This window comes from Ornithodoros turicata, chromosome 9 (genome assembly GCF_037126465.1).
Source record: "Ornithodoros turicata isolate Travis chromosome 9, ASM3712646v1, whole genome shotgun sequence".
Classification (NCBI taxonomy): domain Eukaryota; kingdom Metazoa; phylum Arthropoda; class Arachnida; order Ixodida; family Argasidae; genus Ornithodoros; species Ornithodoros turicata.
The window spans coordinates 11,499,212-11,526,625 of record NC_088209.1 but is presented as its reverse complement, the minus strand read 5'-3'; the positions used below and the strand labels follow the sequence as shown (position 1 = coordinate 11,526,625).

Here is a 27,414-nt window from a genome sequence, read left to right as displayed (position 1 = left end):
AGCCTTGTCCTCCTCGGCATTTCACATGCATGCCCAGGGACTTGTGGGTCTAAATACACCTTGCGGCGCTTCATCGTGAGCTAACGGCACTCAGCACCAAAGGATGTGCGCGCACACAATCCAAACGCTGCGCATACCCGCCATTAAGTGCCGGCCTGTGCGTCTCGCAGACATTATTTGTTCCGAAAATATTCATCTCCGCACTGGATTAATTGCAGACGCTTTAGTGTGCTGTAGAATATATACTATATAATAATTGGTATGCTCACAAGCATGTTGTTATTAATTTATTTGGTAATTTTCTAGCTGCGGGATCTGCTCACGTGATTGCACCGCGAAGTGAAGAGCGCGGAGGAGCACGCGCGCGTTCTCCCTTTGAGGCCGTTGGCGGGAGTTCTAGTTGCGGTTTTGTATCGTAGGTGCTTTGATCGAGCTGTCATTGCGTGTACATCAAAATGTATGCTTTAGTTCGCTTTGTTGAGGATCAGGACAATAAACTGCACATTATTCGGGCTTCTACAATCGCGGACTTCGAGCCAGTGGACGAGAAAGACTTTGACAGCCGAAGGTTGTACCGGGCGTATTGGTGCGATGACAAGAATACCGAAAATAGTGGGTACTATCCTGTCCAGATTTTGATGTTGGCAGGTAAGTGCTGATCATGTGCTGTGTTCCCTTTCGCCATGATATGTGATATTCAACGCTGGTTTGTAGAAACAGAGGAAAAACTCGAGGATGTGCGAGCGACCAAAAGGGTACCCCGTCCAAAATTGTGGACCGATGAAAGTCGCAACGACGAAAGTACAAATGCAAAGAAGAACACAAAGCAAGTATGTTATGTTATGTTATGTTATGCTGGAAGTTGAGAGCGACACTTTCACGTGTTTATCGGAAACGAAAGGCGCAGAAACGAAAGCACGAGGGCAAGGCAAAGAAGGAAGACTACGACGCTATATTAGAAGAGCGTCTGGGGACCAAGGGAGCCTCGACCAGCAAAGAATCTTCTAAAAAGGTTAGAAGTTGTTAGACACGTTTAGTGTTAGCGGTAAACATTTCGAGCTTTCGTATCAGTGGCAGAAAAAGAAGACACGGTCAAGGAAGTCGTCGACTGAGTCTGATGTGAGTGATGACTACCTAGTTTCATCAACCGAAGTTCTCGCATTGAAAGAGAAGAACAAAAGGCTCACGCGACAGCAACGTGACATGAGAGAGGAAATACTTTTCCTGAGGGAAGAAGTCAGGTCACTGCAGCGGTGCCTAGAATCACGTATGCTGTCAGGTATGATCCGGTTTGAATCTCATTTGCATATGGGCTATCAGTGGTGTACACTACGATAAAAGATTTACATTGCAGTTGATGCGCCTGGGTCTGCATCCAGAGATACGCTGGAAACACCAGCAGGTACCAGGTCTCTCTATTTCGCTAGTCCACATATAACCTAAATTTTTTTTATTAATGCTTCCAATCAGTTAATCCGTATTTTTTTGCTTTTACCACATCTCGTGGTCTCGTCAATTTTCTTCTTGTTATGTACGAGTATACATATAGTCTTACCAGGGATCTACATCAATGGAAAAGCTTCTGTTGCAGTTGATGCTCTGAGTACAGAACCTCCAGATATGCCATCAACCCGAACAGGTGTCCATCTTCAACATTTCGTTTGTCTGCATGCGTATAGCTCAGGTGCAGTGTCCCTAAGTACCGGAATTCTATTGCAGCTGATGCTGAGAGATTCCCACCCCCAGGTATGGCTGCAGTGTGGTGATGTTCAGTTTTTCCTTTTTTGCATGACCATACATAAAAATAGCGGCACCTTGTGAATATGATGCTGTGGAGCTGCTATGAGCACGTGGACAACACTCCTGCACAGGCTGCAAATAATGATATTGAATTTGCATATCATGACTATTTAAAACTAGCTACCCCCTGTCAAGATGACAGAGCAGACTCTTTGCTGGCACAAGGGCAACGTTCCCCCACACTTATCTACTCGGGTAAGAGATTTCTTCGGGCCTTCTCTTTTACCTGTTTGCACTCCGAGGTGTGGACAACCATTTTTTGTTCTAAGGCGACAGAGGGCAAGCACAGAAGCAAGATGTCTGCGCTTCCGCAGGAGCTAGTGGGAGCCAGGTGTTGGCAGAAACCCCTCTGGCATGTGTACCTCAAGGTATGTTCCAGAATTCCACATTCCTTGCATCCACTTGGCTGCTGCTTATTTACTTCACTTTTTCTTTCTGACTGTTCACAGGTACATACAAGGATTTCAGCTACACTGAAGATGGATCTGTAAGTGTGACACTTTTTGAGTCCTTGACCTTGTTTGTTGTTCCGACACAATAGTTAGCCTTTCTTTACAGATAATACGAAGGGAACCCTGAGACAGGGGAAAGAAAACACGAAACACACGTGTGTGTTTCGTGTTTTCTTTCCCCTGTCTCTGGGTTCCCTTCGTATTATCATGTACCAGCTCGCCTGCGCCCTTGCACTTCTTCCGTTACTTTCTTTACAGTTTCATCTGTCCAGGGGCATTGTCATCAACAGAGTTGCTGCTGGAAAAATTTTTGCAGACAAAAAGCCCACAGTTGCTGCCAAAGACATCGCACAAGCAGTGTGGGGACGAGAGGTCCTCATGACACGGTCCGTGAGTGGACAGCTGCCTCCAAAGCAGCGGCATTCGGGGATGGAGCCGAAGCAGCCCTTAACACCAGAGAAAGTAGATATCGTTACAGGTAATCTATGCCATGTCTTGCCATTGCAGGTAATCTCAGCCGTCAAACGAACATCGCTCTGGACTTTTTGCTTTCTTTGTAGAGGCCCTGCGCCACTGGGGTGACAAGAAGGGGATACCAACAGACAGTGTGGTCAAGAATCTCACGAGGGTCCTGTCAGAAAAAATTCAGGATCTCGTCCGGCAGGAAAAAAAATCAAAATAAATGTTGCTCTGGATAAGTTCTGTGCTTTGCAGTCCATGGGCAGGGTTCTGAATGGGGTCTCAGCTGTAACTGGTACATCACTGCTGTAAAGACTGAGCTGTAGAACTACGGCACAGTCAAGGTAGCAGTGAGCTACCAGTTCCACCTGGAACCATCTGTAGGAAGCGTCAGCTGGTTCCATCTGGAACCATTTGCTGGAAGCTTCAGCTGGTTCCAGCTGGAACCATTTGCAACTGGATAAATGGCCATAACCCATTTGAGCTGGAACCGTTTGGATTCCATTTGGATATTTCTGACTGGGTAGCTTATTTGTATTTACGCCGCCTCAATGTGACCGAGTGAATGGCTGTACGAAGTTACGCTACTACTACAAATCATTGTCATCTTGCTGCTTTTAATAACTTTCAAATTAAAAGCAAACAGAAAAAGAGATAACCAGTGGACTGCATGATTTGTTGATCGTATCTTGTGTGTAACTCATGGTGTGCAAGTATACGGATCCAAGCTGAGGGCTTACGTCACAGACGGCAAATCGCGATTTGTGTATTAATCAATATCACATCGCACATGATCACCACAGCAAGGGGACAAGCGCAGTAGTGCTTACCACACTAAGTCTCACACAATTACAGCTTGCTCCACGTGTAGTAGTACACAAATGCTGAAAAAACCCCCGGCCACCGATGGCTATGAATAATAAATCTGAACGCCACACCACCGACATCCTGTCATGCAACTGGAACAACTAATCGAATATGGCGATCCATGACAATCCACATCGAAAAAGAATTGCGGTTGATGTGCATTAGTTGCTTCGTGCAGACGTTCTTACAGCTTCATATTACAGCTTGACAACCACCGATTCCCTCTGGGCATGTCCTTGTTTTTGTTCAGTACGTGTTGTGTGAAAGGTTAGTCGAGACAGGGCTGGCTGTATCCTAACCTGCCGGCATGGCTCACCTGTATGCGTTCCGAAATCGGAGGCAAACATTCCCGGAAGTATAGAGGTCTGCAACTCCCATCCTGAAGTGCAAAGCATCAAGTGAACTGCCCCTTCAGCAAATAAACACGTTAGGGTTTATACTTGTTTACCCTTTTCTCCCAAAATGTACAAGTGCGACACTTTCGAGTTCCGACAAATCTGGTATTCAACAGGAAGACCATTATGTGGTTTACTGCAAAATCTGTTTCTAGGAAGGCAATATAAACTAAAATGGCAAATGAAATCGCGCTTTTGGATGCAGCATTACGCAGAAAATTGCTCAATACATGTGCACATTCGAAAAACATCTCCATACTCCAATGCCACGAGCCTCAATGCTAATAGCTGAATGTTAAGTGGCCATGACTGTGTGGAAAAATGTACTGGTTCTCTGTTCACTTTTCATATATACAAGGTCGAAATAATATGTTCGCGAGATTGGTTTCAGTACTCACTTCCTTCTCAGCATCTCTGTAAGGTCATCCCATGCGGAGTAACTAAAGGCCTGATCAGTGAGCACAATGTATTTGTCCCGAGTGCAAATTCTGGACTCGTCTGGGGAGTACACTGCAACGATGCATGAAAAACCAGTTAATACAATGTTCATCCCAACACGTGCACACATACAGGGTTAGTCTCGCAAAAGTTATACATTTTGATGGCATCATAAAAATAGAAGACAGGGTTTATCCAACACTAAACTTTGCAGACTGGTAGCCATTTGTCCGAAGTTTTGTTGGAATTTTTTGTGAGCATTATGGTCCTGGAGAAGAAAAATTAAAAATCGAGCAATCTTTCACTCTATGCATTTCTATGGCCTATCTCACTCAAAAGCCGCCACGTTCTGCTGTGTGCACTTTAGTTTCATTTCACCACACACAGGTGACACCAGCATACAGAACAAGACTGGAACAGGAGGGTTGGTGCATAACGTCAGAATCGGCATGTCACATCATTGTAGACAGCGCTACCTGTGTGAAGTGATGCGAATGTGAAGCAGACACCAGAAAAAGTGGCGGTGTTTGTGTGAGATAGGCCATTGAAATTGCACGGGGCGAGATTTTGGTTTATTTTTAATTTTCTTTCTACGTGAACCATAGTGCTTACAAAAATTTCGAATGAAACTTCAGATAAATGGCTATAAATCTGCAGTGTTAGGGATGGGTCAAACCTAGTCTTCTATGTTCACAGTGCGATCGAAATGTGTAACGTTTGCTAGAATAACCCTGTAGATAAGGTGACCACGTGATATGACCATTCACCGCCTCAGTTTGCTATTGTTTATTATTTTCAACAGTTTGCTATTGTCGCAGAGGATAGCCTTGCTTTTCAGAAAACGTGATCGTAACTCAACATGTATTGTTAGTGTACCATCGCTACCATTGTCAGAGCACTTTACTATACAGTATTAACATATGGATCAGCAGCCCTACCAACTTCATAATTCATCGTGAGAATATGCAGCAGTCACTATCGCTATCCCTTGTTTTAATTCATTGTGAATGATAGGAGCCCCCAAAAGATAGCGAAAATACGAAGGGGACAAACATAAGTTCAACCTATGAACATTCATGTAAAGCAACCAACTAATGAAACAAAAGTATAGAAGAACACAGCCTTATGTGAAACAAGTAAGGCTGTTTTTACACATCCAGGATTTTTATTTTCCCTCACCAGCACTTTTTTCATCTTTTTATTATATACTTTAATTTTTTACTTTACTGTGCTATATGTAGTTTAAGATACATCGGTAAAAAATAGATGACGTCAAGTTGCCGGTGGTCAGTAAACTAAAGAGTTACACTAAACGGTAGGAGCCCTGTCGTGACGAAGACAGTACCACTGTCGAAACGTGGACACTTTTTCATTTCCCTTTTAATTTCTGCATATGAAATAAACTAGTGTTCCTACCTTCCCTATAATATTTTGTCCGCGTTTTTTTCCTTACACTAATATATATATATATAATGAGGAAAAAAAGCCATTAAAGAAACAAGTAAATGACACTAGACGTGTTTGAAATTCAAAATTACAGTTAAGATGGCTTCTATGGCTGCACGCAGAGAAACAGGTAGTCATCGAACGATTCGACAGCACCAGAGGACACGTGTTTCGCCGTGTTTATGCGGCTCGTCAGCTCTGGGTGGCTGCGCATCGTTCGGAGTTGGCAAACCAGGGGACTTAATCGCTTCATCATCGTTACGGTCGTTACAAGGGAAGTTACAAACAGTAGTTCATTACATAGGGAGACGTTAAAAAGTAAAATGGGCAAGGGGTCGACGGTTCGGCAGTGGTTTTGTCCTGACGAAGACAGTGCCACTGTCGAAAAGTCGACCCCTTGCCCATTTTACTTTTTAACGTCTCCCTATGGAATAAACTGGTGTTTGTAAGTTCCCTAAAATCTGTTTCCGCGTCTTTTTTTTTTTTTTGAACTTTTGTAAAATTTCGTGGCCGTTTCTACCTGTTGAGCATATGTTTACAATTTGTTCGTGCACTCCCAGCCGAGTACAGCTGTTTCGTCCTACTCCGGACTCGTCAGCCTGGCGTAGGAAAGTGCCACGATCTTGGGTCGGCACTAACGGTGCGTCTCGGCGAGACATGAATGTTACACGGTGACGGCGCCTCCTCTGGAGACTGCAGTGCAAGCCAGCCAAGTGCATATATAAAGGAAAAATTGCTAAAGCTCTCAGGCTGCACGTTCAGCATATGTTTACAATTTGATCGTGCACTCCCACTCCTAGCCGAGTACAGCTGTTTCGTCCTACTTGGGACTCGTCAGCCTGGCGTAGGAAAGTGCCACGATCTTGGGTCGGCACTAACGGTGCGTCTCGGCGAGACATGAATGTTACACGGTGACGGCGCCTCCTCTGGAGACTGCAGTGCAAGCCAGCCAAGTGCATATATAAAGGAAAAATTGCTAAAGCTCTCAGGCTGCACGTTCAGCATATGTTTACAATTTGATCGTGCACTCCCACTCCTAGCCGAGTACAGCTGTTTCGTCCTACTTGGGACTCGTCAGCCTGGCGTAGGAAAGTGCCACGATCTTGGGTCGGCACTAACGGTGCGTCTCGGCGAGACATGAATGTTACACGGTGACGGCGCCTCCTCTGGAGACTGCAGTGCAAGCCAGCCAAGTGCATATATAAAGGAAAAATTGCTAAAGCTCTCAGGCTGCACGTTCAGCATATGTTTACAATTTGATCGTGCACTCCCACTCCTAGCCGAGTACAGCTGTTTCGTCCTACTTGGGACTCGTCAGCCTGGCGTAGGAAAGTGCCACGATCTTGGGTCGGCACTAACGGTGCGTCTCGGCGAGACATGAATGTTACACGGTGACGGCGCCTCCTCTGGAGACTGCAGTGCAAGCCAGCCAAGTGCATATATAAAGGAAAAATTGCTAAAGCTCTCAGGCTGCACGTTCAGCATATGTTTACAATTTGATCGTGCACTCCCACTCCTAGCCGAGTACAGCTGTTTCGTCCTACTTGGGACTCGTCAGCCTGGCGTAGGAAAGTGCCACGATCTTGGGTCGGCACTAACGGTGCGTCTCGGCGAGACATGAATGTTACACGGTGACGGCGCCTCCTCTGGAGACTGCAGTGCAAGCCAGCCAAGTGCATATATAAAGGAAAAATTGCTAAAGCTCTCAGGCTGCACGTTCAGCATATGTTTACAATTTGATCGTGCACTCCCACTCCTAGCCGAGTACAGCTGTTTCGTCCTACTTGGGACTCGTCAGCCTGGCGTAGGAAAGTGCCACGATCTTGGGTCGGCACTAACGGTGTGTCTCCTTCTATGGAATGCAACAACTCAGGGAAAAGAGGCAGTGACGCCAGGAATCGAACCTGGCTTGTAACGACCGTAACGATGATGAAGCGATTAAGTCCCCTGGTTTGCCAACTCCGAACGATGCGCAGCCACCCAGAGCTGACGAGCCGCAAACAGCCCAGCAACGCTCTGCGCTCAAAGGTCTTCTGACATTTCTGGACACCATCGGACTTCGATCGTTATTGTAAAGGGGCTCGTTATTTTATTCCCCCCATTCCACCAAGCACTGGGGTAGAGTATCGCCTGTTGCGATGAAACTCCCCACTCTCCAAGGCCGAAAATAAAGTTGTTGTTGTTGTTTCGAACCTGGTTCTTCTGATTTCCGGTCAGATATGCTACCACTACACCACACCAGCACGCAGTTTTCCCATGAGCCATTGTGTGCCTCAAGTACGGGGGGGGGGGGGGGGGACAACCAACCACGCTATTCCCATTCACTCTTACATCTTTCTCACTCACTCACTCTCTCTCTCATTCATACACGGCCAGGGCGATTTGTAAACGACGTAAACAACGAGATTTGGCCGAGGCAGACCACACTTAGGGACGAAACAAACACGTAAGCCTCAACGCCCAGAAATCAACAAATGCAGCAACTCAGGGAAAAGAGGCGCTGACGCCAGGAATCGAACCTGGGTCTTCTGATTGCCGATTTCTTCTGAAAACGGCGTGCTGGTGTGGTGTCTCGGCGAGACATGAATGTTACACGGTGACGGAGCCTCCTGTGGAGACTGCAGTGCAAGCCAGCTAGTGCATATACAAAGGAAAAATTGCTAAAGCTCTATGGCTGCACGTTGAGCATATGTTTACAATTTGATCGTGCACTCACAGCGGAGTACAACAGTTTCGTCCTACTTGGGACTCGTCAGCCCTGCGTAGGGAAGTGACACGATTGGGTCGGCACTAACTGTGCGTCTCGGGGAGACGTCAATGTTCCATGGTGACGGTGCTGTGTAAGGATGATGCTCATCGCACAGATGTGAAGCCCTGGCGCCCGGTGACGCTGCTAAATTCAGACTACAAGATATTGGCGAAAGCGTTGCAGCTAAGGCTAACGAAAGTCATGCGGTGTCTGGTTTCGCCCGTTCAAGCATGTTCTGTCCCAGAGAGACATGTTCATAGTCACCTGAGTGCGTTGAGGGATGTGTGTCTTTATGCTCACACAAAGAAGCTGCCATGTCTAATGGTCAGTTTCGACCAGGAGAAAGCTTTTGACCGTGTTAATAATAGATTTTTGTTTTTGTCCTGGCGAAAATGGGTTTCCCAGAGCTATTTAGCTAAGGAGGCTGACTTTATCATTTATGCTGATGACACTAGTCTTCTCTTCTCCGGCTGCCACCCTGACATACTAATTGCAGTCGCTAACCATGTACTTCAAAAAATCAAGTCATGGGCCGATGTAAATCGCTTGAGAATTAATGCCAATAAGACCAAAGCCATCTTCTTTCCTGCTAAAAATAAACCTGTGACATCCACAATTAATCTATTGCTCAGTAACTCAGTCATCAGCATTGTTGATAGTGTCAGAATTCTTGGAGTGACCTTTACCTCGAACCTTTCTTGGTCGTTGCACATAGGTAATGTACACACCAATGCATCTCGTGCCTTTTGCTTTTTATTCAAATATCGCAGTTATACGTCAAGGGCAACTGTCATGATGCTTTGCTATGCACTCGTATATGCACACTTCAATTATTGCTTTTTGGTATGGGATACCACAACAAGTACGAATCTGGATAGGTTATTTAGCCTGCAAAAAAAGATTCATACGAATTCTGGACCGCCTCCCTTATTGCCACACAACAACTGGTCGTTTCGAAAGGAACGGTTTGGTTCCCATACACAATCTGAATAAGTACAGACTTCTCTGTTATTATAAATTGGCTGTAAAGAAATCACTGGTTGGTGTCTTGTCAATGTTCGATCTCACAGCGCTTTCACGTCACTACGCTTCCCGCGCTCATCAGCAGTGGAACATTCCCAGTTGTAGGACGAATTACGGGGAACATCGGGTCAGTCATCGCTTGCCGCAGTTATTAAATGAATGCCCTTTCAATCCTTTAAATGTGTCCCGTACATGCATTTGTGATTTCTGTAGTAATTTGTTTTGACCAGTAGTTATCAATGATCAATAGCAGGGGTAAAGGTGTCAAGAATACGGTTTTTTGTTCTTTCATGTGTACTTTTGTGTGGTGTAGAACTGACTTTATTTTGGTTTCTGTAGCTATGGTGATGTTTTATACTGACTTACATTTGTCTTTTCTTTTTTTTTGACCGGCTAATATGTTATGCAGTGTATCACCATTGCCAATTGTATGTCGCTGGGAGCTGTGAGTCCCTCACGTCACTATAGTGACTTTTTTTTTTCACAGTTTCCACCACAATTTTTCTTTGTGGAAATAAATTCACATTACATTACATTTCTACGCTTTGTGCAGCTGCTGTATGCTGGAGCTAAGAGGACTATAGAAGTTAATGGCATTCTTAGTGAGTTATTTGACGTGCGCTCCGGAGTAAGACAAGGATGTCCACTGTCGCCGCTTTTCTATGTGCTTGCTTTCGAGCCGTTTTTGAGACAGCTGGCATATAGTGTCGAGAGACCACCAATACCAGGTAGTCAATTTTTCCCGACTTGTTTCGCGTACGCGGATGACCTTACGCTTTGTACCATTAAATCGGCGTGCGTGGAAGAAGCGCTTCGCCTCGTGTCAGATTTTGGCCTAGCGTCGGGAGCAAAAGTGAATAGATTAAAATCTTCAGTGCTTGCCATTGGCGGATCTCTAGCGCAACGAGAAGTAGCGGGGGTTCCCGTCGTGAAGAGTGCCAAATTTTTGGGAATTGACTTCACCGCTGAAGGAGCATCTAATGAAACATGGAAGAGAATATCCAAAGAACTGTAGGTCATGCGACTAGAGCATGAAGATGAAGAGCTAACGTATCTGGATTTAAAAAAAAAAAATCATTTCCAGTAAGATGCATCTAAAATGTAAATGGTTAAAAATTGGGCTGTTCGGTGCAGCATACTTTAAAAGCGATAAAGCCCGTGTTTAAAAAATTGTTCGTCAGTCTGTGCCTGTGTGCTGTGTCGTCTTTTGACTTGTTCCCCGGCACGGGGGTTTTATAGCTTTTAAAGTATCTAAAATGTGGTATTGTTGAACGTGTGTTCCCCCACCAAAGAAAATAGTGAAGGTCCTGACGCGCACAATGATGTCCGTATTCTGCGAAGGAAGGCCGGAACGAGTGAAAAGAGAGGTTGTCCAGGCGCCAGTCGGAGTGTGGTGGGTTTGAAATTGCGAATTTCACAGTAAAATGTGTATCACTAGGAATTTCACATATCCTCAGAGTGTTGGAGGAGGAGAACCAGATTGGTAGACCTTTGGCTCAGTACTGGTTGGGCACACGGGCAAGAGTTTTCGGAGTATCTTTAGATCATACAAAGCCACGATCGGAGCTCATGTCGGCATATTACGGGAATGTCGTCAGGCTCATTGAAATGCTTCCAGATTCCGATCCGGATGTCAAGTTTAAGTCTGTACGGGAGTTGTACAAGGTTCTGTTTTACCAGCGCAAGCGTTCTGTTGTCAACTCGCATGTGTCGGAACACCGAGGTTTCGTTGTATCGGATACACTGAGGGGTGATAGGAAGGATGTAGGATGGGAGCTGTCACAATGAATCCTGCCGGTTAACACCAGACTGCACAGACATTTTGGCTCCTCGATACATTGTACGGCATGTGGAGTCCTAGCAAACCACAAGCATGTGTTGTTGGGAGATTCACATGCATAAAAAGAAACCTTGTATCAAATAAAGTTTGGTACGTTGAGGGTCACTATCGTTTTTGACAGTTTTTGACATTCAGCAATACATCAGGATAGCATGCATGGTATGTGGCTTTCTTACCTGTTAAAGCATAGTCATAGTTGCGAGATAGTAAAGTGTGCCTGGAAGTACAAAGTATGCCAAATGATTTTTATGATGATGAAATGAGCAAACTCTGAACAGAGTCATCAACTTGTGCCACTAAAAAACACAGCTTGAAACAGCAAGAAAACATGACGATCGCATCACTTCAAAGTAATTGCAGTATCTCTGTGGGAAACCAATATGACAAAGCAGTATGAAAATTAATTCAAAGAGGAGCGGAATTGAATAAAAGAATTAAACCTTGTCTGATCATGGCGGAGGAAAAAGGAAACCGATACTGGGCGGAAGGAAAATTAAGAAAAGCAGCAGATAACGGGAGGCCAACAATAGCTTTGAGGACGGAGAACCGCTGTTCTGGCTTTGCTAATGCAGTGTCAGGGCGACTGCATAGCTTCTCTAAGCGAACGCCCTTGCAGTGGCGTAGCCAGACCTCCAAGGTAGGGGGGGGGGGGGCGGATACGAAAACTCGCCCGCTCCCCACTGATCCTGTGTGCGACAACACACATACTTGTGCACACTGCAAGCTTCGGATGAAAAAAAAAGTTGATTTGGACGTTCACAATACGATTACATGTATAGGCTGTCATGACCAACGAGGTGGCGTCACGAGATTGGAAGTATTTTGAAAAGCTCATACTTTGAAAACCATTCAAGAGTGCCGCTTAGATAGACGCCATGAACTGCAAGAACTTTCGCGATCGTCACACTGATCCCCCCATATGTTCTCTTCGGATTTGCACGATTTGTGTGGGTCGGTCCGTTGCAGGTAGTGGGGGCTCGAGCCCCCCCGTGGCTACGCCACTGCGCCCTTGTTATCTTGTCTTGTTATGTCAAAAGGAGAGCTCTCGAAGTGAATCGCAAGTTTGACAGACATTAGAATTATCTCCGATGATAGACTTCTCCGGCCTCTCGTTTAATATTTGTGAATCCTTGTTCAATGCGTACACACAAAAGAACAACGGCTTACGCTACAGTATTTATACAGGGTGTCCCAGAAAACGTGTCATTGAATTATAATAAAAAAACTACGCCACCTAGAATCATGCGGTCAAGAGCATTTGTTCTTATTAGGTTTTTGCCACCTCCTAATGTGAATGTTATGTACTCTAAGTTTAATTATGTAAATATTTGCGAGCTGAACTCTGAAATTTGCCAAGTAAAGGTCACTTTTTTACCCCACCAATATGAAGAGCGTGCCGAATTCACTCAAATTCATGATAATTCACAGTGATATTCACAAGCTATCCCATCGGAAAAAATAGCCGAATATCATGCTTTTCGGAGCACCGGACGATAGCGCGCGATGACTTTTTGAGCGCAAGCGCTCTCAGTCCGACGAAAGGAGATCCCGAAGCCAGCCCACAGACTGATAGTAGAAAAAGTAACAGTTCCTAAAATTGGGAGAGGGAAAGCATCATCCCAGCGAAAGTCGGACGTGATAAGCCGTGCCTGTTTTATCTCCTTCTGCGATATCGGGGAGGGCTGGGTTTCCAACCTCCTTTCGTCGGACTGACAAAGATTGCGCTGAAAAATTCATCGTGCGCTATTCTGTGCGACCTCGGTAGAGCATGATGTTCGGCTATTTTTTCCGATGGGATAGCTCCTGAATATCCCTGTCAATTATCATTAATTTGACTAAATTAGACACGCTCTTCACATTGGCGGGGTAAAAAAGTGACCTTTACTAGGCAAATTTCCGACTTAAGCTCGCAAAAATTTACATAATTAAACTTACGTTACATGATATTCACATGAGGAGGTGGCAAAAACCCAGTAAGAACAAATGCCATTGACCGCATGACTCTAGGTGGTGTAGTTTTTTTATTATAATTCAATGACACGTTTTCTGGGACACCCTGTAGAACGAATGGCCGAATTTCATGATTCTTCTGACCTGCTGAAAATGAGATCTAGAATTGTGTTATTCAGCTGAAACAAATATTTGACTTGTTTGAACACTTATCTCTGACCTGTCTCTCCACCTGTTCAGAAAAAAAATGCACCTGTGACAAAATGAATACATGCAAGAGATGAGTGCCCCAAAGGCATTTCGCGTGAGCCAATTAACGTCGTGTTGGCTTCGAAAGGCTCAAATTTGCAGATTCTGTATTCCAAGTACAGTCTACTCGCAATCTGTGTTGGGTATTGGGCACAACCACAGCCCCTCAATACTGTTTCTGGTCAGGGTACTCCAGCGAGAAGTTCTCGTAGGGCTCACAGGTGACGTGTGGAGGCGCATCGGCCGTTTGAGGGGAGACTTTGGTAAACACCCGTGTAAAAGAATTTAAGAATTATGTCCCGCATCTCATGGGCTCGTGGTGTAGGCATTCTGCCGCCATTGTTCTTTCCTTGTCATTAAACACTAGGCACTCCACCCTTACGGACGTCTCCTCCTTCTTATTTAATAACCCGCTTCCTGAGCATTTGGCCTGCATAGTGTTTCTACCTGCGTTTGGTCCCATACACTTTTTTTAATGCTTGTTAGAGTACGTGTGTAAACAGAGGTTCCTTCTGAAATATCTTCGAAGATTATATGCGGTTATGTGAAGCTGTGTGCGAATGTTAGGATGATCGACACGCATCAGGCAGACTGCTTGTTCCGAGATTTGAGCATTTCATAATGACTATTTCTGGGAGTCTTACTGCGATAAAGAAAAATGATAGCGCTTTCTTTCGACAAGACAATTTGGATCGCGATGGGTTTGTCTACGAGAAATAGGAAGGGTTCGCCAACGATCACTGTTGTGACATGTGTAATATATACCCAAACACTAAGAATCATAGAATGCTTAAAGAACAGATCTTTCAGCACAGCAAGACGTCATTGCAATAGCCGATCTTAGAGCAGAACTCGCGAATAAACATGTAACGCCAAAGCTGTAAACTCACACCCATGATCATTTTTCTCTTTATTTATTATTTCGTGCTTGTTCAACCGGACTGGACAACAGAGTTCTTTTTACTTTGTAGCCTACATGATGTGAAGGAACTATTGCTCGGTAAGATAGCTGAGCTGAAATTCTTGGTTCCTGGGCTGTTTCTCTTGCAAGTCATATAGCGTAGAGCCAACCCTTTGGCTGCATTTTGGAAACACTACTTCGACAAGTACAAAGTGCCTTTGTATAAGTACCTGAGGGGTTATGCAAAACTGTCAAGAACGATGATCCGGTGTTGGTCCGTGACCATCTTTTAGTGCTCCAACCTGCAGGCTGTACATGACGCGGCAGACTAGAGACTGCAGTTGATAGCCTTGGTATTGGCTTCTTTTTCAGACATTGTGTTTCTAATAATAAAACAATGGCACCAAGACACAGGTCTGGAGTCTTTCCGGAGAAATTGTGTAAATCATGTCAACATTAAGTTGGCCACATGGAACAAGACAATTTTGATCCGTCAATGTCCGCATGGGACATCCCTGGGCGCTACAATGGTGCTGTTTTTCTGTCTTATTCAGCCCTTCTCTCACGCATAAAACGGACCTAAAACGGATGTACATGGGACGTCCAAATGTCCTTTCTCGGATACTCCACGGGCATCCATAGGAGTGAAATGTGTTGTTGGGGAACTGTAAGTAACTAATTTACTTTAAAGTAGTAACTATAGCTGAAGACTGTCCACAAGTATCCGAGATCACAAAGGGGGTCTGGACTCCATTAAATTAGCAATCAGAGCTACATAGGGCCCACACACACAGAAATTGCGACCATCAAGGGAGTTGCCACACTAACCTAACTCGTGCTCAGATCACGCTGCACGACTTCGGATGCGCGTGTTACTAAGAAAGAAAAAATAGAATGTCGCGCCAAAGAAATCGCTCCGGAACGGACGAGTGCCCAGCGACCGCCATGTTGCTTGTTGGTGGCCACCTAGTTACAAGGCATCACCCCAGATGACGCCACTGTCATGGCTCTAAGCGTGAAAGACCGAGAACACGAAAAGACTAGCGGCAGTAAAAATTGCAACAAGAAAAACACAGCTACAAGTCGACATGCCACAGCATGGAGAACACACACACACATCGGAGGAAAAGACTTAAGGAGAGTGATGAAGCCTAACTGCACAACAGCTAGCGCAAGATGATAACCGCAAAACGCTAGACGCAGTGTGAACACTGCTACACATGCGGCAACATGGAGAAAAGGCTTAAGAAGCACAATGCTATAAAACTCAACAGCATGGAATCACCACCAAACAAAGCTGTCATGCGGGGGAAAGCCTAACCACTAGGGCAAATGTTAAATATGATACGCATGTTTAGTATTTGCCCTAGTGGGTAGCCCTTTTCCCCGCATGACTGGACTTGTTTTGCAGTGATTCCATGCCGTTGAGTTTCGTAGCATTGTGCCTCTTAAGACCTTTTCTTTGTGTTGCCACATATTTAGTGGTGCTCACACTGTGCCTAGCATGGTTTGGCTGTCATGTTGTGCTAACTGTTGTGCAGTGACAATGTAATTGGGCCTAATAACTCGCCTTAAGCTTTTTCCCAGATGTGTGTGTGCTCTCCATGCTGTAGCATGTCTAGACTTGTTTTGCAATGCCTTCTTGGTATTTTGTTGCTCCCAGTAAACCACCGATGTCCCAAGGACGTCCACATAATGGTACACTCAGGACGATGAAAACATCCGGAGGACATCCTGAAACATATTTTTGACATACTTGGGATGTACTCCGAAGTGCCAAAACAACATCCGCTCGCGTCCTAAAGAAGTCTGTTGTACGTCAGCGACGACCTTTGACAGACTTTTAGTGGACCTTTTCCCCATGCCTTAGCCAATCTTACTGGCGTTCCCTGAACATTAGATCAACACCGCACAACAGTGCATATGAGTGGCACAAACAAGGAACATGAGATCAAACACTTTGTTTCATATGAAACTGAGGGTCATAACATCGTATCACCTCATCGGGTATTATATCACAGTGTAACATGACAGGCATTTTTCCGCAACTGCTTATTGAGCACTTACACGGCTTTGAAAACATGATGTCCATGAAAACACACAGCATCGGTCACCAAGGGGTAAACTCAAAGGCATATACGTGTACTTGCAATGTCCGAACATTGAGATAATCGACGACCATGCTGCACTGTGTTTCGTACACCTCGAGATTTGTGATTTCCCATACAGCTTGCCTTTCGTGCGCAAAGATTAACGCCATCCAACTTCGGCGAGATTCAGTTTTCACCATCTTATCACAAATACGGACTCCCCAAAAAGTGGGAAGCGTTTCAGGGTGGCTCTAGCCAGCCAGGTCAGTTCGTCATACTCCTAAGCCGGTATCGGGAGAACTGAACGTCGCGCTACTGCGGGACAAACGCCGTTAGAAAGACCACATCGAGACCTTCATAACGAAGGCAAACACGACATGTGGAAGTAACGAAAACTTTTTTTTCCAAGGGAAAATCTGCCAGTCCCACGTATTGGCAATCCTGTAACACGCAATCCTGTAACTCGAGAACCGCATAAGTTAGAGAGATGCGGTAAACTTTACCACGTGCTCCGCGTCGAGAACAGTTGGATCTCTAAATACGAACCCTGTCCGACGCGAGCTTCTTTCCAAAAAGGGCCCTGAACTTCGGAAAAACGAATTTTACTAAAGCGTCTCCACCTACAACCTTCAAACCACTACAGATCAGCTCCTGCGTGATTTCTGCGATCATACAGCTATTCCAGAACCGTTTGGAACTGAATTTTGATCTCGATCCGACAATCGGGGTGGGAGTTCCATGGCTTTGAAGGTGTCAGAAGCACGAACGGTGGCCCGGAATTTTCAAATCTCGACAACCGTCAGGATTTCTGACAAGCCGCAAGGTGCGCGCAAAGGGGGAGGAAAGGGGAATTTTTAACAAGAAAGCGCATCCAGCTATGACCATTGCAGGCCAATGTATTAGACACGGGAATCCATCGAGCAACGCCGCGATAAACCATCACTGGATGGCTAAAGGACTCCGGTATCAACGGCCAAGTGTCTTGTGCAGCGCTCAGTTGGAATCTCTATGGATATCTGATGTATTTTGATCGATGCTGTCACTACGGTGCCGTAGGGGACCTGGAGCACATTCTTCTTAATTGTCCATTCTACCAACCTTCCCGCACCGCTGTCTCTGAGATGCTTAGTCAGTTGGAATTTCACCCCTTTTCTGTGTCAAAATTGCTTTGCCCCTGGCCAAATCCAGCCCATCAACACACTGCGATGAGAGCGTTTTGTCTTTTTGGACACAACAGAACGCCGATCCTTATGGTGAAGGGGCACATTATTTCATCCTCCCTTATGTCTGCAATGGGGTAGAGCATCACCCCTAGCTACGAAACGCCCCATTATTAACCTTAGAAATAAAGTTTTTGTTGTTTTATTGATGCTGTAGGCCAATTGCTTCAATTGGTTTCGCATTCTTTGAACTGCTGCAGTCTGTATAATACACGTTCGATCACATTAAATCAACTGGAAATCAGCGTTTAGCATCTAGTATATCCATTAAGCCAATTCATCGAATCCCTTCTAGCCACACAGCGTACTGGAGCATGATGTCGCGAAGGTTGCTTCCCTGCAAAACCCCTGATTCCGTCAGTGAGGAACTTGTACCTGACGGGTAAGCAATGAACAAATTGGCTGTCTGATTTGTCTTTCAATCTCGTTGGAATTGTGGCGATAATTCTTTGATGTTATGCCTTCTCGTTCTGGCAGGGAAGCACATCTAGGCATGTGGTTCTGTGTGTTCTGTTATACATGGAGACAGTGACGTCACTGGGGGTGCGGCCCGCACCGCGTGATGCTACAGAAGGGGGTGACGTGTTGCAACACGTACCTCCTCCTCCTCTCTTTTTCTGTAGCGAGGTGACTACAAAAACAAGAAGCCCTCGGCGAGCATGTGATTTTTTTATGTGTATGATATGATGCTGTTATTTATCGTGTATCGCCTCAGATGAAAAGGGACACATTATTGCGGGGGAGGGGGGGGTATGAAGAGCTCCCGCACCGAGTGACGCATACCCTCGTAACGCCATTGCATGGAGATATTGCAGGAGATATCTGAGACCTTGTTGGCCTTCCCAACTACCTTTATTGGTACTACAGCAAAAGGAAACAGAAGTTAGGGACTTTGGTGCATCTGCCAAGTTCAGACCATGTTGGGAGTTTCTTTGTAAATTCAGATCAGGGCCGGTGCTATGGGTGTGAGGGGCCTGACGCAAAGGCACATCGCGGGGCCTGTTTCACATGCTTAAGTCATACTTGATATTTTAAAAAAATGTTTAGGGCTTCATGCGTGGGGTCTATCCATGCACGGGGTGTAAGGCAGTCAACTCCCCCCCCATCGCTGGCCTTGATTCAGATTAATAATTTTTGGGTGTTGGCCACAGTTAAAAATTAGCATCACTGTTTTACTTTCTTGCTCCACGCTGTTGAACGTCATCATAAGGCTGCGAACCTATAATTAGCATCGAAAATATGTTTGTATGCTAAATCAACATCTGATCGGGACACAATTTCGAAGCCCCAGTGATATCATGAAAATACATCCTGGTTAGACAACGCTAGAACGTTTTGAATGACGTCTTTATTTGCATCAACGGGACATTTCTTATGAATCAGGGCTTCGGGATCATTTCCGGACGTCCATGGGACATCAGTGTTTTACTGGGCTGTTTTCATCTTGTGTTAGCCCTCGTGTTTCATAGTGATGTGTAATTAAGCAGATGTAAGTGCTGCGTCTTAAGCCTTTGCCCTGTGCAATAACATGTTTAGCAGCTGCCGTAGCAGTTGGACCTTTTCCTGATGTTTTGTAGCCGCTCTTGTATGCTTAGACATGTTTAGCTGTGAAAGTAACGATGAAAGATGCAAGTCACTGAAAAAGGGTAGCCAGCTCTTGCTGCAATTTTTACCTGTCACTAGTGTTTTGTTGTTTGTTCTCTATCTTTCACGTATAGAGCCATGACAATAGTGTCATCCAGTGTGATGCCTTACAACTTGGTGGCCACCAGTCGTCGTTCTCTGCATCTACCAGCCGTCAACAAGCAACATGGCTGTCGCTGGTCACTCGTCCATTCACGAGCAATTTCTTTGATATGGCATCATTGACTTTCTGTCTTTCTTTGTTATAACCACGAGTATATGGAACATGCTGGGTGGTCTGGACACGAGATAGATGCTCCCCTATTAGTGTGGTGACTCAACAGATGGCCCCAATTACTGCAGTGGGTCCTAATATATTTATTTAATTAGCCCTATTAATTAGGCCCCATTAATTAGCCCTAATTGCTAATTTAATGGTACCTATACCCCCTGTGTATTTACGGATACTTGTGGTCAGTGTTTACTACTTGCATTTCAAAACGGCACTGTCACTTTTATCCAATAATACTTTTTGCTGGATAACTGTGACTGTAACTTAATCCCTCTTCGAGTAACTTACCCACGACTGACTAAAAATTTCTGCGGAAGCAAGTAGCATATATTATTCACCAACAAAATAAGACGTTAGCAAAAACTAGTGCCTCTAGAGCTCATTCATGCGAAAATACTCCAAAAGCCGAGGATGACATAACGAAAGAAAGAGAGGACTCCGACTTAACGTAACAAATAACAACTTTAAGCAGACGTTTCGCCTGTCATACGACGGGCATCATCAGTGCAAGACTGAGCGGGAGAGCCAACAACCAGTCGCTACTTAAGGAGATGACAGTATTGTTCGGGAAGGGGGCCACGGTTTTGTTACAATGCAAGGGCTCATTCATGATCATGTACAGTTTCTGAAAACAATGTCGTTTTTTTTGTTCTATTTATTCCGATTTTCAAGCGAAAGGCCAGGATGACTCAATAGATTTTCTACCTTTTCCTCTGCATCCTTCTTTCTAGCTCTTATTTATTTGTCACCAGCTAGCACCGCGGTGTTGTCTTAAATGTTTTTTTTTTTTTTTTGCAATCGTAATTTTTTTTTCTGAGGTATGAGAACACTTGATGGTTTTAAAAGCCTAGAGCCATTCTATAATTTCGCATCGACTGTTTAGTGGAATATCCTGGAACTGATTTGGCTCATATGCCATGAGTATTACAACGGAATGATTGCTTCGCCTCTGAATCTGGCATACAAATCTTGTGAGTCAATTTTTTGTTGGAAAGTGCTGTCAGGACATACTTATTCTATTTTGAGTATTTCCCCCGTTTAAAACGTGTCACAGTTCCATTTTAACAAATACGACAACGAAAGTTGCAATCTATACTTAGTCAATAGGCTACAATTTAGGTCCATTCGAGAGTTTTATTTATTGAGACTGTCTCGGACTGCTTAGAGAGTTTATTTCTTTCCCCTACGGGCCTCAACAGAAAGAATCTCCTAAAATAATGAGCACCTTGCATAGAAGACAAGAAAAATGTCGGCTTCAAGCTTGGCTAAAAGCAAACAGCGCTATATGAAAACTTCGTCTGCACCGCAAGGGTGCACGGCTCCCCGCTGAACGACGCTATCCCCTAGAGGAGGCTATGGTCCCTTAGCGACCTTATCAGGAGCGGAGTATCATCTGTGCATAGTCAACACAGTTAAGTAGTTACATTCAAAGCTCAGGCTTTTCTCTTGTTCGGTGTTCTAAAGTAGATGTAAGTACTGGTGCAGCAAACGTCAATAGTGGTCATCGGCTTAAAGGAGCAGTCTAAAGGCACACAACTTTGTATCTATTTTTGGTCGTCATGGAATCTTACGTGCCCCAAAACCGTTTTTCCACAATTAGTACAAGCTACCAAACTTGCGATGCCTACAACAGCCCCTCGAGTCCCCCACACGCAAAAGACCTGACGTGACCTGAAAAGACGTGAGCCGAGCCGAAACGCGCATCACTGTGTGATGTGTGGGGCAGGAACTTTCCATTCTGGATCCTAGTTGATCCAGGTTTTCGGGTGGTGTCCACCACCATCCGTGAGGAATACGCAGAGGCCAGAGCGTCTGCTGCTGTCTGCTACCACTTTCGCGACACTTGAGAGTGTTTGGTTACCTGATGCCCGAAATGAAGGATTCGAAGCCTGTCAAGACCTCGCCATTTTCTGACCGCCGTCACCATGGGAAGGACGAGTATTGCAACACAAATCCCACAGTGCGTTCTCCTCAACAGTATGGAACTGCAGTTCTTACTTGAGAACTTTGGTGAAGCCACTGGGGATGTGACAACTGATCTGTACATCGGCATTTGAGCCGGACTGTTAGACACTGGTTATACATTATACACCAACATCCCGTCATACATGTATGACGAACATGTATAACAAACATCCTTTAAACATATGTATATCATACAGTGCTGGTCACACTGCTTAAACACCGGCAAAACATGTTTTAAAACATGTGTGTATAACCAGTGTGACCGTGCCGTCATACAAGCAAGCGCTCTGACTATGTCTGACAACATGTTGTCAAACACACGACGATGTATTTGGGCACTGCCGAAAAACGGTGAACGACAAGTTGTATAAACGGGCGTATTCGCCACGACAGTTTTCGTTCACACGAGCCGGTGTCAACGACATCACGACATCATTTTGCACGAGTAAGTTGTAAGTCAGTGTTCGCGACATTGTGTTGCACGTATGTTCAAAATGGCGACCTATTTGCCTGCGCGCATGGAGCATGAAACAATCGAAAATCAGCAAGTGCAGCCCCGTCTTCGTCGTCTTCGTACATTTTGAATTGCGATGTCCGCGATTAGAAGCTATATAAACTCCTCGGTTGGTTACTGTGACACTGACGTGTGCCATACATCACGGTTTAAGCCGCTCCCACTGTTCCTCCAGTTAAGTTGTATAACCAGTGTGACCGATGTTTGAACAATGTATGTTCGAGACTATGTATAATCATACAAGCGTTTGGACCAAACGATGTTGTCAAACAAGAATTGTATAACCAGTGTGACCGAGCATTATACATGCGCCATACATATTTGGAGCACGTGTATAACCAATGTGACTCTGGCCTAAGTGGGTACGTTTGCTAAATGAACATATACGGCTGCTGCATCGCCATACCGGCCGAGCGAGAGAATATCTGCTGTTGTGTCATTGTAGCCGTACGACAAAAATGCTTGTCGGTGACTGACAATCGCTCTCGTTGAAGTTATGGTGCTGCATATTCGAACATTTCTATCAGGCTTGGTATCCTTACGTTGACTTTTAGCGAGTGTCTGCTTTATTGTGCTGCTTTATGAGTGTTGCTTATTCCTGACAGAATATCGTGCAAGCGACGTTGCCTTTCTCATTCACGCACCCCTGAACTACGTGCTGGTAATGGCCAGGCTACATGACAAATCCAACAGGCTTTGCCGCGACTGGGAATTACCAAATGCCTCCACAGAAACGCCCTACAGCAATTATTTTCGGAAATATTTTACTTTTGAATGGCGCACTGACACGTACGGCGCTCCCCGGATGTAGACGTTGTCCAGTTGCAACGAACGATTCTCTGTTCTTTGCAACTTCTCTGTTCTTTGTCTCTGTTCGAAGTATCGAAGCTTTCGTCCTGAGGCGCTCCCTTACTTCCTTACTGGCGTGCTGGATTCCTCACCGTCTATGCATATATACTGTGCTTTTCAGAAAGCATATATAAGTCATTATGAATAGCAGTCAACAAGAAACAGCCCACAATGTTCGTAACAGAAGGTCTTTTCTACCAACAAATGAGGACACTCTCTCTCGGAAACGTCACACAACAGAGGGTCTGGTCTGCAGTTGGAGCGCTCCGACCTGTCACCGTGGCAGCAATTATGCAAATGAATTACGTCCTAGTCTCCAATAAAAAGCTAGAGACAGAATCCTGCATGCCTGCTCCCCTCCGATAATGATTTTCAAGGGAAACTGTATTTTCTTCCTCCTCGTTTCTCGTCAGTCTTAACCTCATCCTCATCTACATTACTCCCCTCTTCCAAATCTATGCCTCCATGGAGGATGTGTAACAATATGTTTCCTCTCGACGCGCTCTATTCCCTCCCAATGGTTTCTGTGTGAGCCTTCAAAATGTCCTAGTACTGCACCCAAATAAATTGAGTTAAATAGTATATACAATTTAAAATAAAATTGTTATTGTTGTTTGTTGGTTCTGTAGGGTTTGCTCAACAGAGTTCCACATCCAGCGACTGCGTCGCACATGTACGAGGTCTCCTACAGACTGAAATTGAGTATCTTGATGATACGTCTGTAGTGTTCACCATTCGGCATTCATAGTCAGTTTATACTTGCCCCCTTGCCTAGGCATATGCGCTATGGCAGCATCGCGTGCAGGTTATTTTTGGGGATGAATAAATGTGACTTTTGTTCGGGTTGGCATTCGGCTCGAACCTCTCCCTTGGCCTCTGCGCTGAACATGGTGTCATGACGCCCGCCATGACAACCGCCATGTGGGCATTCCATGACGTCCACCATGACTACTGAAGATGTCAAGTCTGTCCCGATGTTTGCGGAATCTGGTCTCCAGCCACCTCCGAAGTTTGACTTCGCCAACCCGGGATCTCGGACGGAGTGGTTCTACCAGTTTGATGATTATCATTACGCTTCAGGCCTTTATCAGGCACCGTGTGATGTTCAGGTGCAGACGTTGCCCCATGCCATGGGCTCGCAGGGTGCTCGAAGGGTCCTCAAGACGCTAACCTTGTCTGCCAAAGACTGTCTGGAATTGGTCAAAGAGAAGCTCACCGGGCACTTCATTCACCCCGTCAACGAGGTTTATGAGACCGTCCGATTCCATCGACGTGTTCAGGAAGAAGGCGAGTCGGTAGACGACTTCTACACAGCACTGTGTCAAGAAGTGCAACTACGCCTCTGCCGATGTCGACGAACGTCTAATGCGGGACAGGTTCGTCGTTGGACTTCAGGATCCCGGTCTCATAGACAGGCTGTGCCGTGCGCAGAAGCTCACTTTGAGGGAAGCTATGCTTCAGGCCCGTATCCACGAAGACGCTGCTAAGGTCCGTGACGGTCTTCTGCAAAAGGGATGCACTCCCGTCCAAATCGTCGCCGAAGCCAAAGCGAACAAGCACGTAGGGACACGCGGTCACATGCACACTTTGCCAAGGGGAAGCAGCTGACTTGTTCGGACGAAGCTAGTAGACGCTGCAGATACTGCGGGTGATCAGCTCATCTCCATTCGAAATGCCCGGCGAGGAACGCAAAGTGCAACTCTTGCGGAAGGACTGGGTACTTTGAGAAGGTGTGCGAGAAAAAAGCCGTCAGCTCCATTGAACTCCATGCAGTTGGTTCCGGGACACGAGCGAAGTTAGCATGCGTCAACGTTAATGGCTACGATGTGGACTTCAGAATTGATTCTGGGGCTGAGATCACCATAGTAACGGGTACATTCCCAGGAATTCCGAAGAATCTCCAGAAGCAGAAGGCAGAACTTACAGGCCCAGGAAACATTTTGTTGCAGGTTCTCAGCACGTTCTGAGCCACGCTGACATGGAAGTCTAAGAGTACCGTCCAGACAGGGTACATCATTACGTCACAGCACCCACCTCTTCTAGGATTTCTAGCTACCCATGCACTAGGTGTAGTGAAGTTTGGGGACACTGTGGCGGAGTCAAACGACAGGCTTTTTGAGTGCCTGGGAATAACGGAAAATGAGTACGTCATCCGCCTTCAGCAAGGAGCAAAACCCGTCTCGCTGATCGTTTCTAGGAGAGTTCCCATTCCGCTGCATGACGTTGTTCGAGAAGAACTGACCAGGTTGGAGTCAGAGGGCGTCATCCGCAAGGTGGATACTCCTACCGAATGGTGTGTGGGCATGGTGGTCGTCCCTAAGGCTGGCGGAGGTCATAGTATATGTGTCGACCTTACCCGCCTAAATCAAGTGGCCAAGAAGGAATGCCACATCCTACCTTCACTCGAAAACTTTCTGGGTCAGATCGGACAAGTGCGAGTCTTCCCCAATCTTGATGCAACCGCGGGCTTCCATCAGGTGAAACTCTCATTTTTTTTACCTTCGTTAGCCGCTTCACGATCCACCTTATGGCCGCGACCCACTGTTTGAGAACCGGCGGGGTAACCAATTCTCTGCTGGGCGGAACGCAGTATAGTACTTCACAAAGCGATCCACTCCTGTAGCACGGAAGGTCTGCATTTCTGACTTCAGAAAGACGATCCATTCCATAGAGCCAGGCCAAGTCATAGGCATGATCACCTTTGCACAGTGAAGTGCACTACTTGAAGCCACGAAGTACTAAAGTAGTACTGCCAGTACGTTTCTGGGTGCTTGCACTTTACATTAAAGGATCTCTGGCCAGAAGTTGTGGGAGCCCTTTCCTACATGCAGCCCATAAGCAACCCAAAAAGAACTCTCCGTGCAAAAATTCATGGATTAAAACCCCACGGGTTCTCTAAATTCGAATTTTAAACCCTTGACCTCATGCTAGTGCAGCACGCTTAGCCACAAATGAGAAACCATACATTTATATAGAATATCCATGACTGGCCCACATACAAGATGACGTCAACATCACGGCCACTCACAATTGGCTCAAACGCATCACGTGGCCACGCAATACCAATGTAATGGTGACGGTGATTGTAATAATGAGCAGAATGGGAATGTGAGTTACGACGCAGTCGAACGACCCATACGGACCCTAAACAGATGTGAGAGCAATACCATGTGAATTCACTTCATGAAATGGCATTAATGTGTTCGTATGTTCTTGTTACAGAGTTTTAAAATAAAAATATACCCTGCGTTTAGCAGCTCCAGTAGCTTTCACGACTGACTGCCTTTCAGACCTTTCAACCTGTGCGCGTTCCGTGTCCAGTCAACTGTCATGGATCCCATATGACGATCTTACCTTCTGTATTCGTACCAATAAAATAAAACACACATAAACGCTTTGCACTGAGCTCACTAGCCTGGCTCCCACCTCACACTCGCTGTACGGGGGGGCCTTGGATGTAGTTCCCAATTCAACCTAGGAAGGGAGTTGCCTCAGGACAGAAGCCGCCGATATTTCGAACAGAGACTGTTCTTCTTCTGGGCACCGTCCTCATCATTGGCATGGTATCTAAAGGGTTAGGTGTGACGTGTTTAAAGGTTCATGCGAATTGTGGGCCAACAGCCCGGAGGGAAGAAAGGTTCCGTACGGGCTTCTACGGCCGGAGTGAATGGCTGCTTTGTTAGAGTGTGGAGGGGATTATGTGAACGTAGTGATCTAGGCTACAGATCGGTTACAGAAGAATGGAAGGTTCACGAACACGTGGACGAAACGGGACAACAGGCAAGAATTGGCAAGCATAGCGGAAGATAAGGAGGTTAGTGGTTACGTGGGGAATACCATGCCAATGATGAGGACGGTGCCCAGAAGAAGAACAGTCTCTGTTCGAAATATCGGCGGCTTCTGTCCTGAGGCAACTCCCTTCCTACATTCTACCGGTTCGCTGGATTTCTACCCATCCCCAATTCAACCTAGTGTTACAATTCCCAATTCAAGCTGGTGTTTTCCTGCTATTGGTCAGACAGGTTTTACAGTTGTTCTGTCATACTTTCTATGTCGATGAACCGTAGCTTCAGCAGAAGCGGAGTTGAAAAGCCAATGAATCACCGAATGAGAGGGCAACAGCTTTTATTGTACAGCTATCAATTATCTATCAGCTATCTTTTACCAGCTATCAGCTATCTTTTACCAGCTATCAATTGAGGCGCGGCGTCACCGAAGCAAGGTGAATATTGAAAGCGTACGAATAGCCCTCGAGAACCAAGCGGACTCACACAAAAAGTTCTTATGGCTGC

The 27,414-nt window shown here is 45.6% G+C and overlaps 2 protein-coding genes across 2 annotated transcripts in view; one reads left to right on the top strand and one right to left on the bottom strand.

The window, feature by feature from the left end:
- The window catches only part of LOC135369307 (uncharacterized), a 161,109-nt gene that overhangs the window by 98,856 nt on the left and 34,839 nt on the right, over positions 1-27,414 (bottom strand). Inside the window, exons 5-7 of the mRNA XM_064602904.1 lie at positions 11,646-11,686; positions 4,372-4,483; positions 3,895-3,957 (exon numbers count right to left, since the gene is read on the bottom strand). Coding sequence (XP_064458974.1) covers positions 3,895-3,957; positions 4,372-4,483; positions 11,646-11,686 — 216 coding nt within the window. The remainder of the gene's footprint in view (positions 1-3,894; positions 3,958-4,371; positions 4,484-11,645; positions 11,687-27,414) is intronic.
- On the top strand, positions 456-2,934 carry LOC135369090 (BEN domain-containing protein 5-like). Its single transcript, XM_064602752.1, has 8 exons — positions 456-648; positions 715-830; positions 902-1,012; positions 1,072-1,279; positions 2,070-2,168; positions 2,250-2,287; positions 2,511-2,730; positions 2,813-2,934. Exons 1-8 carry the CDS (start codon positions 456-458, stop codon positions 2,932-2,934), a joined length of 1,107 nt encoding a protein of 368 aa, XP_064458822.1.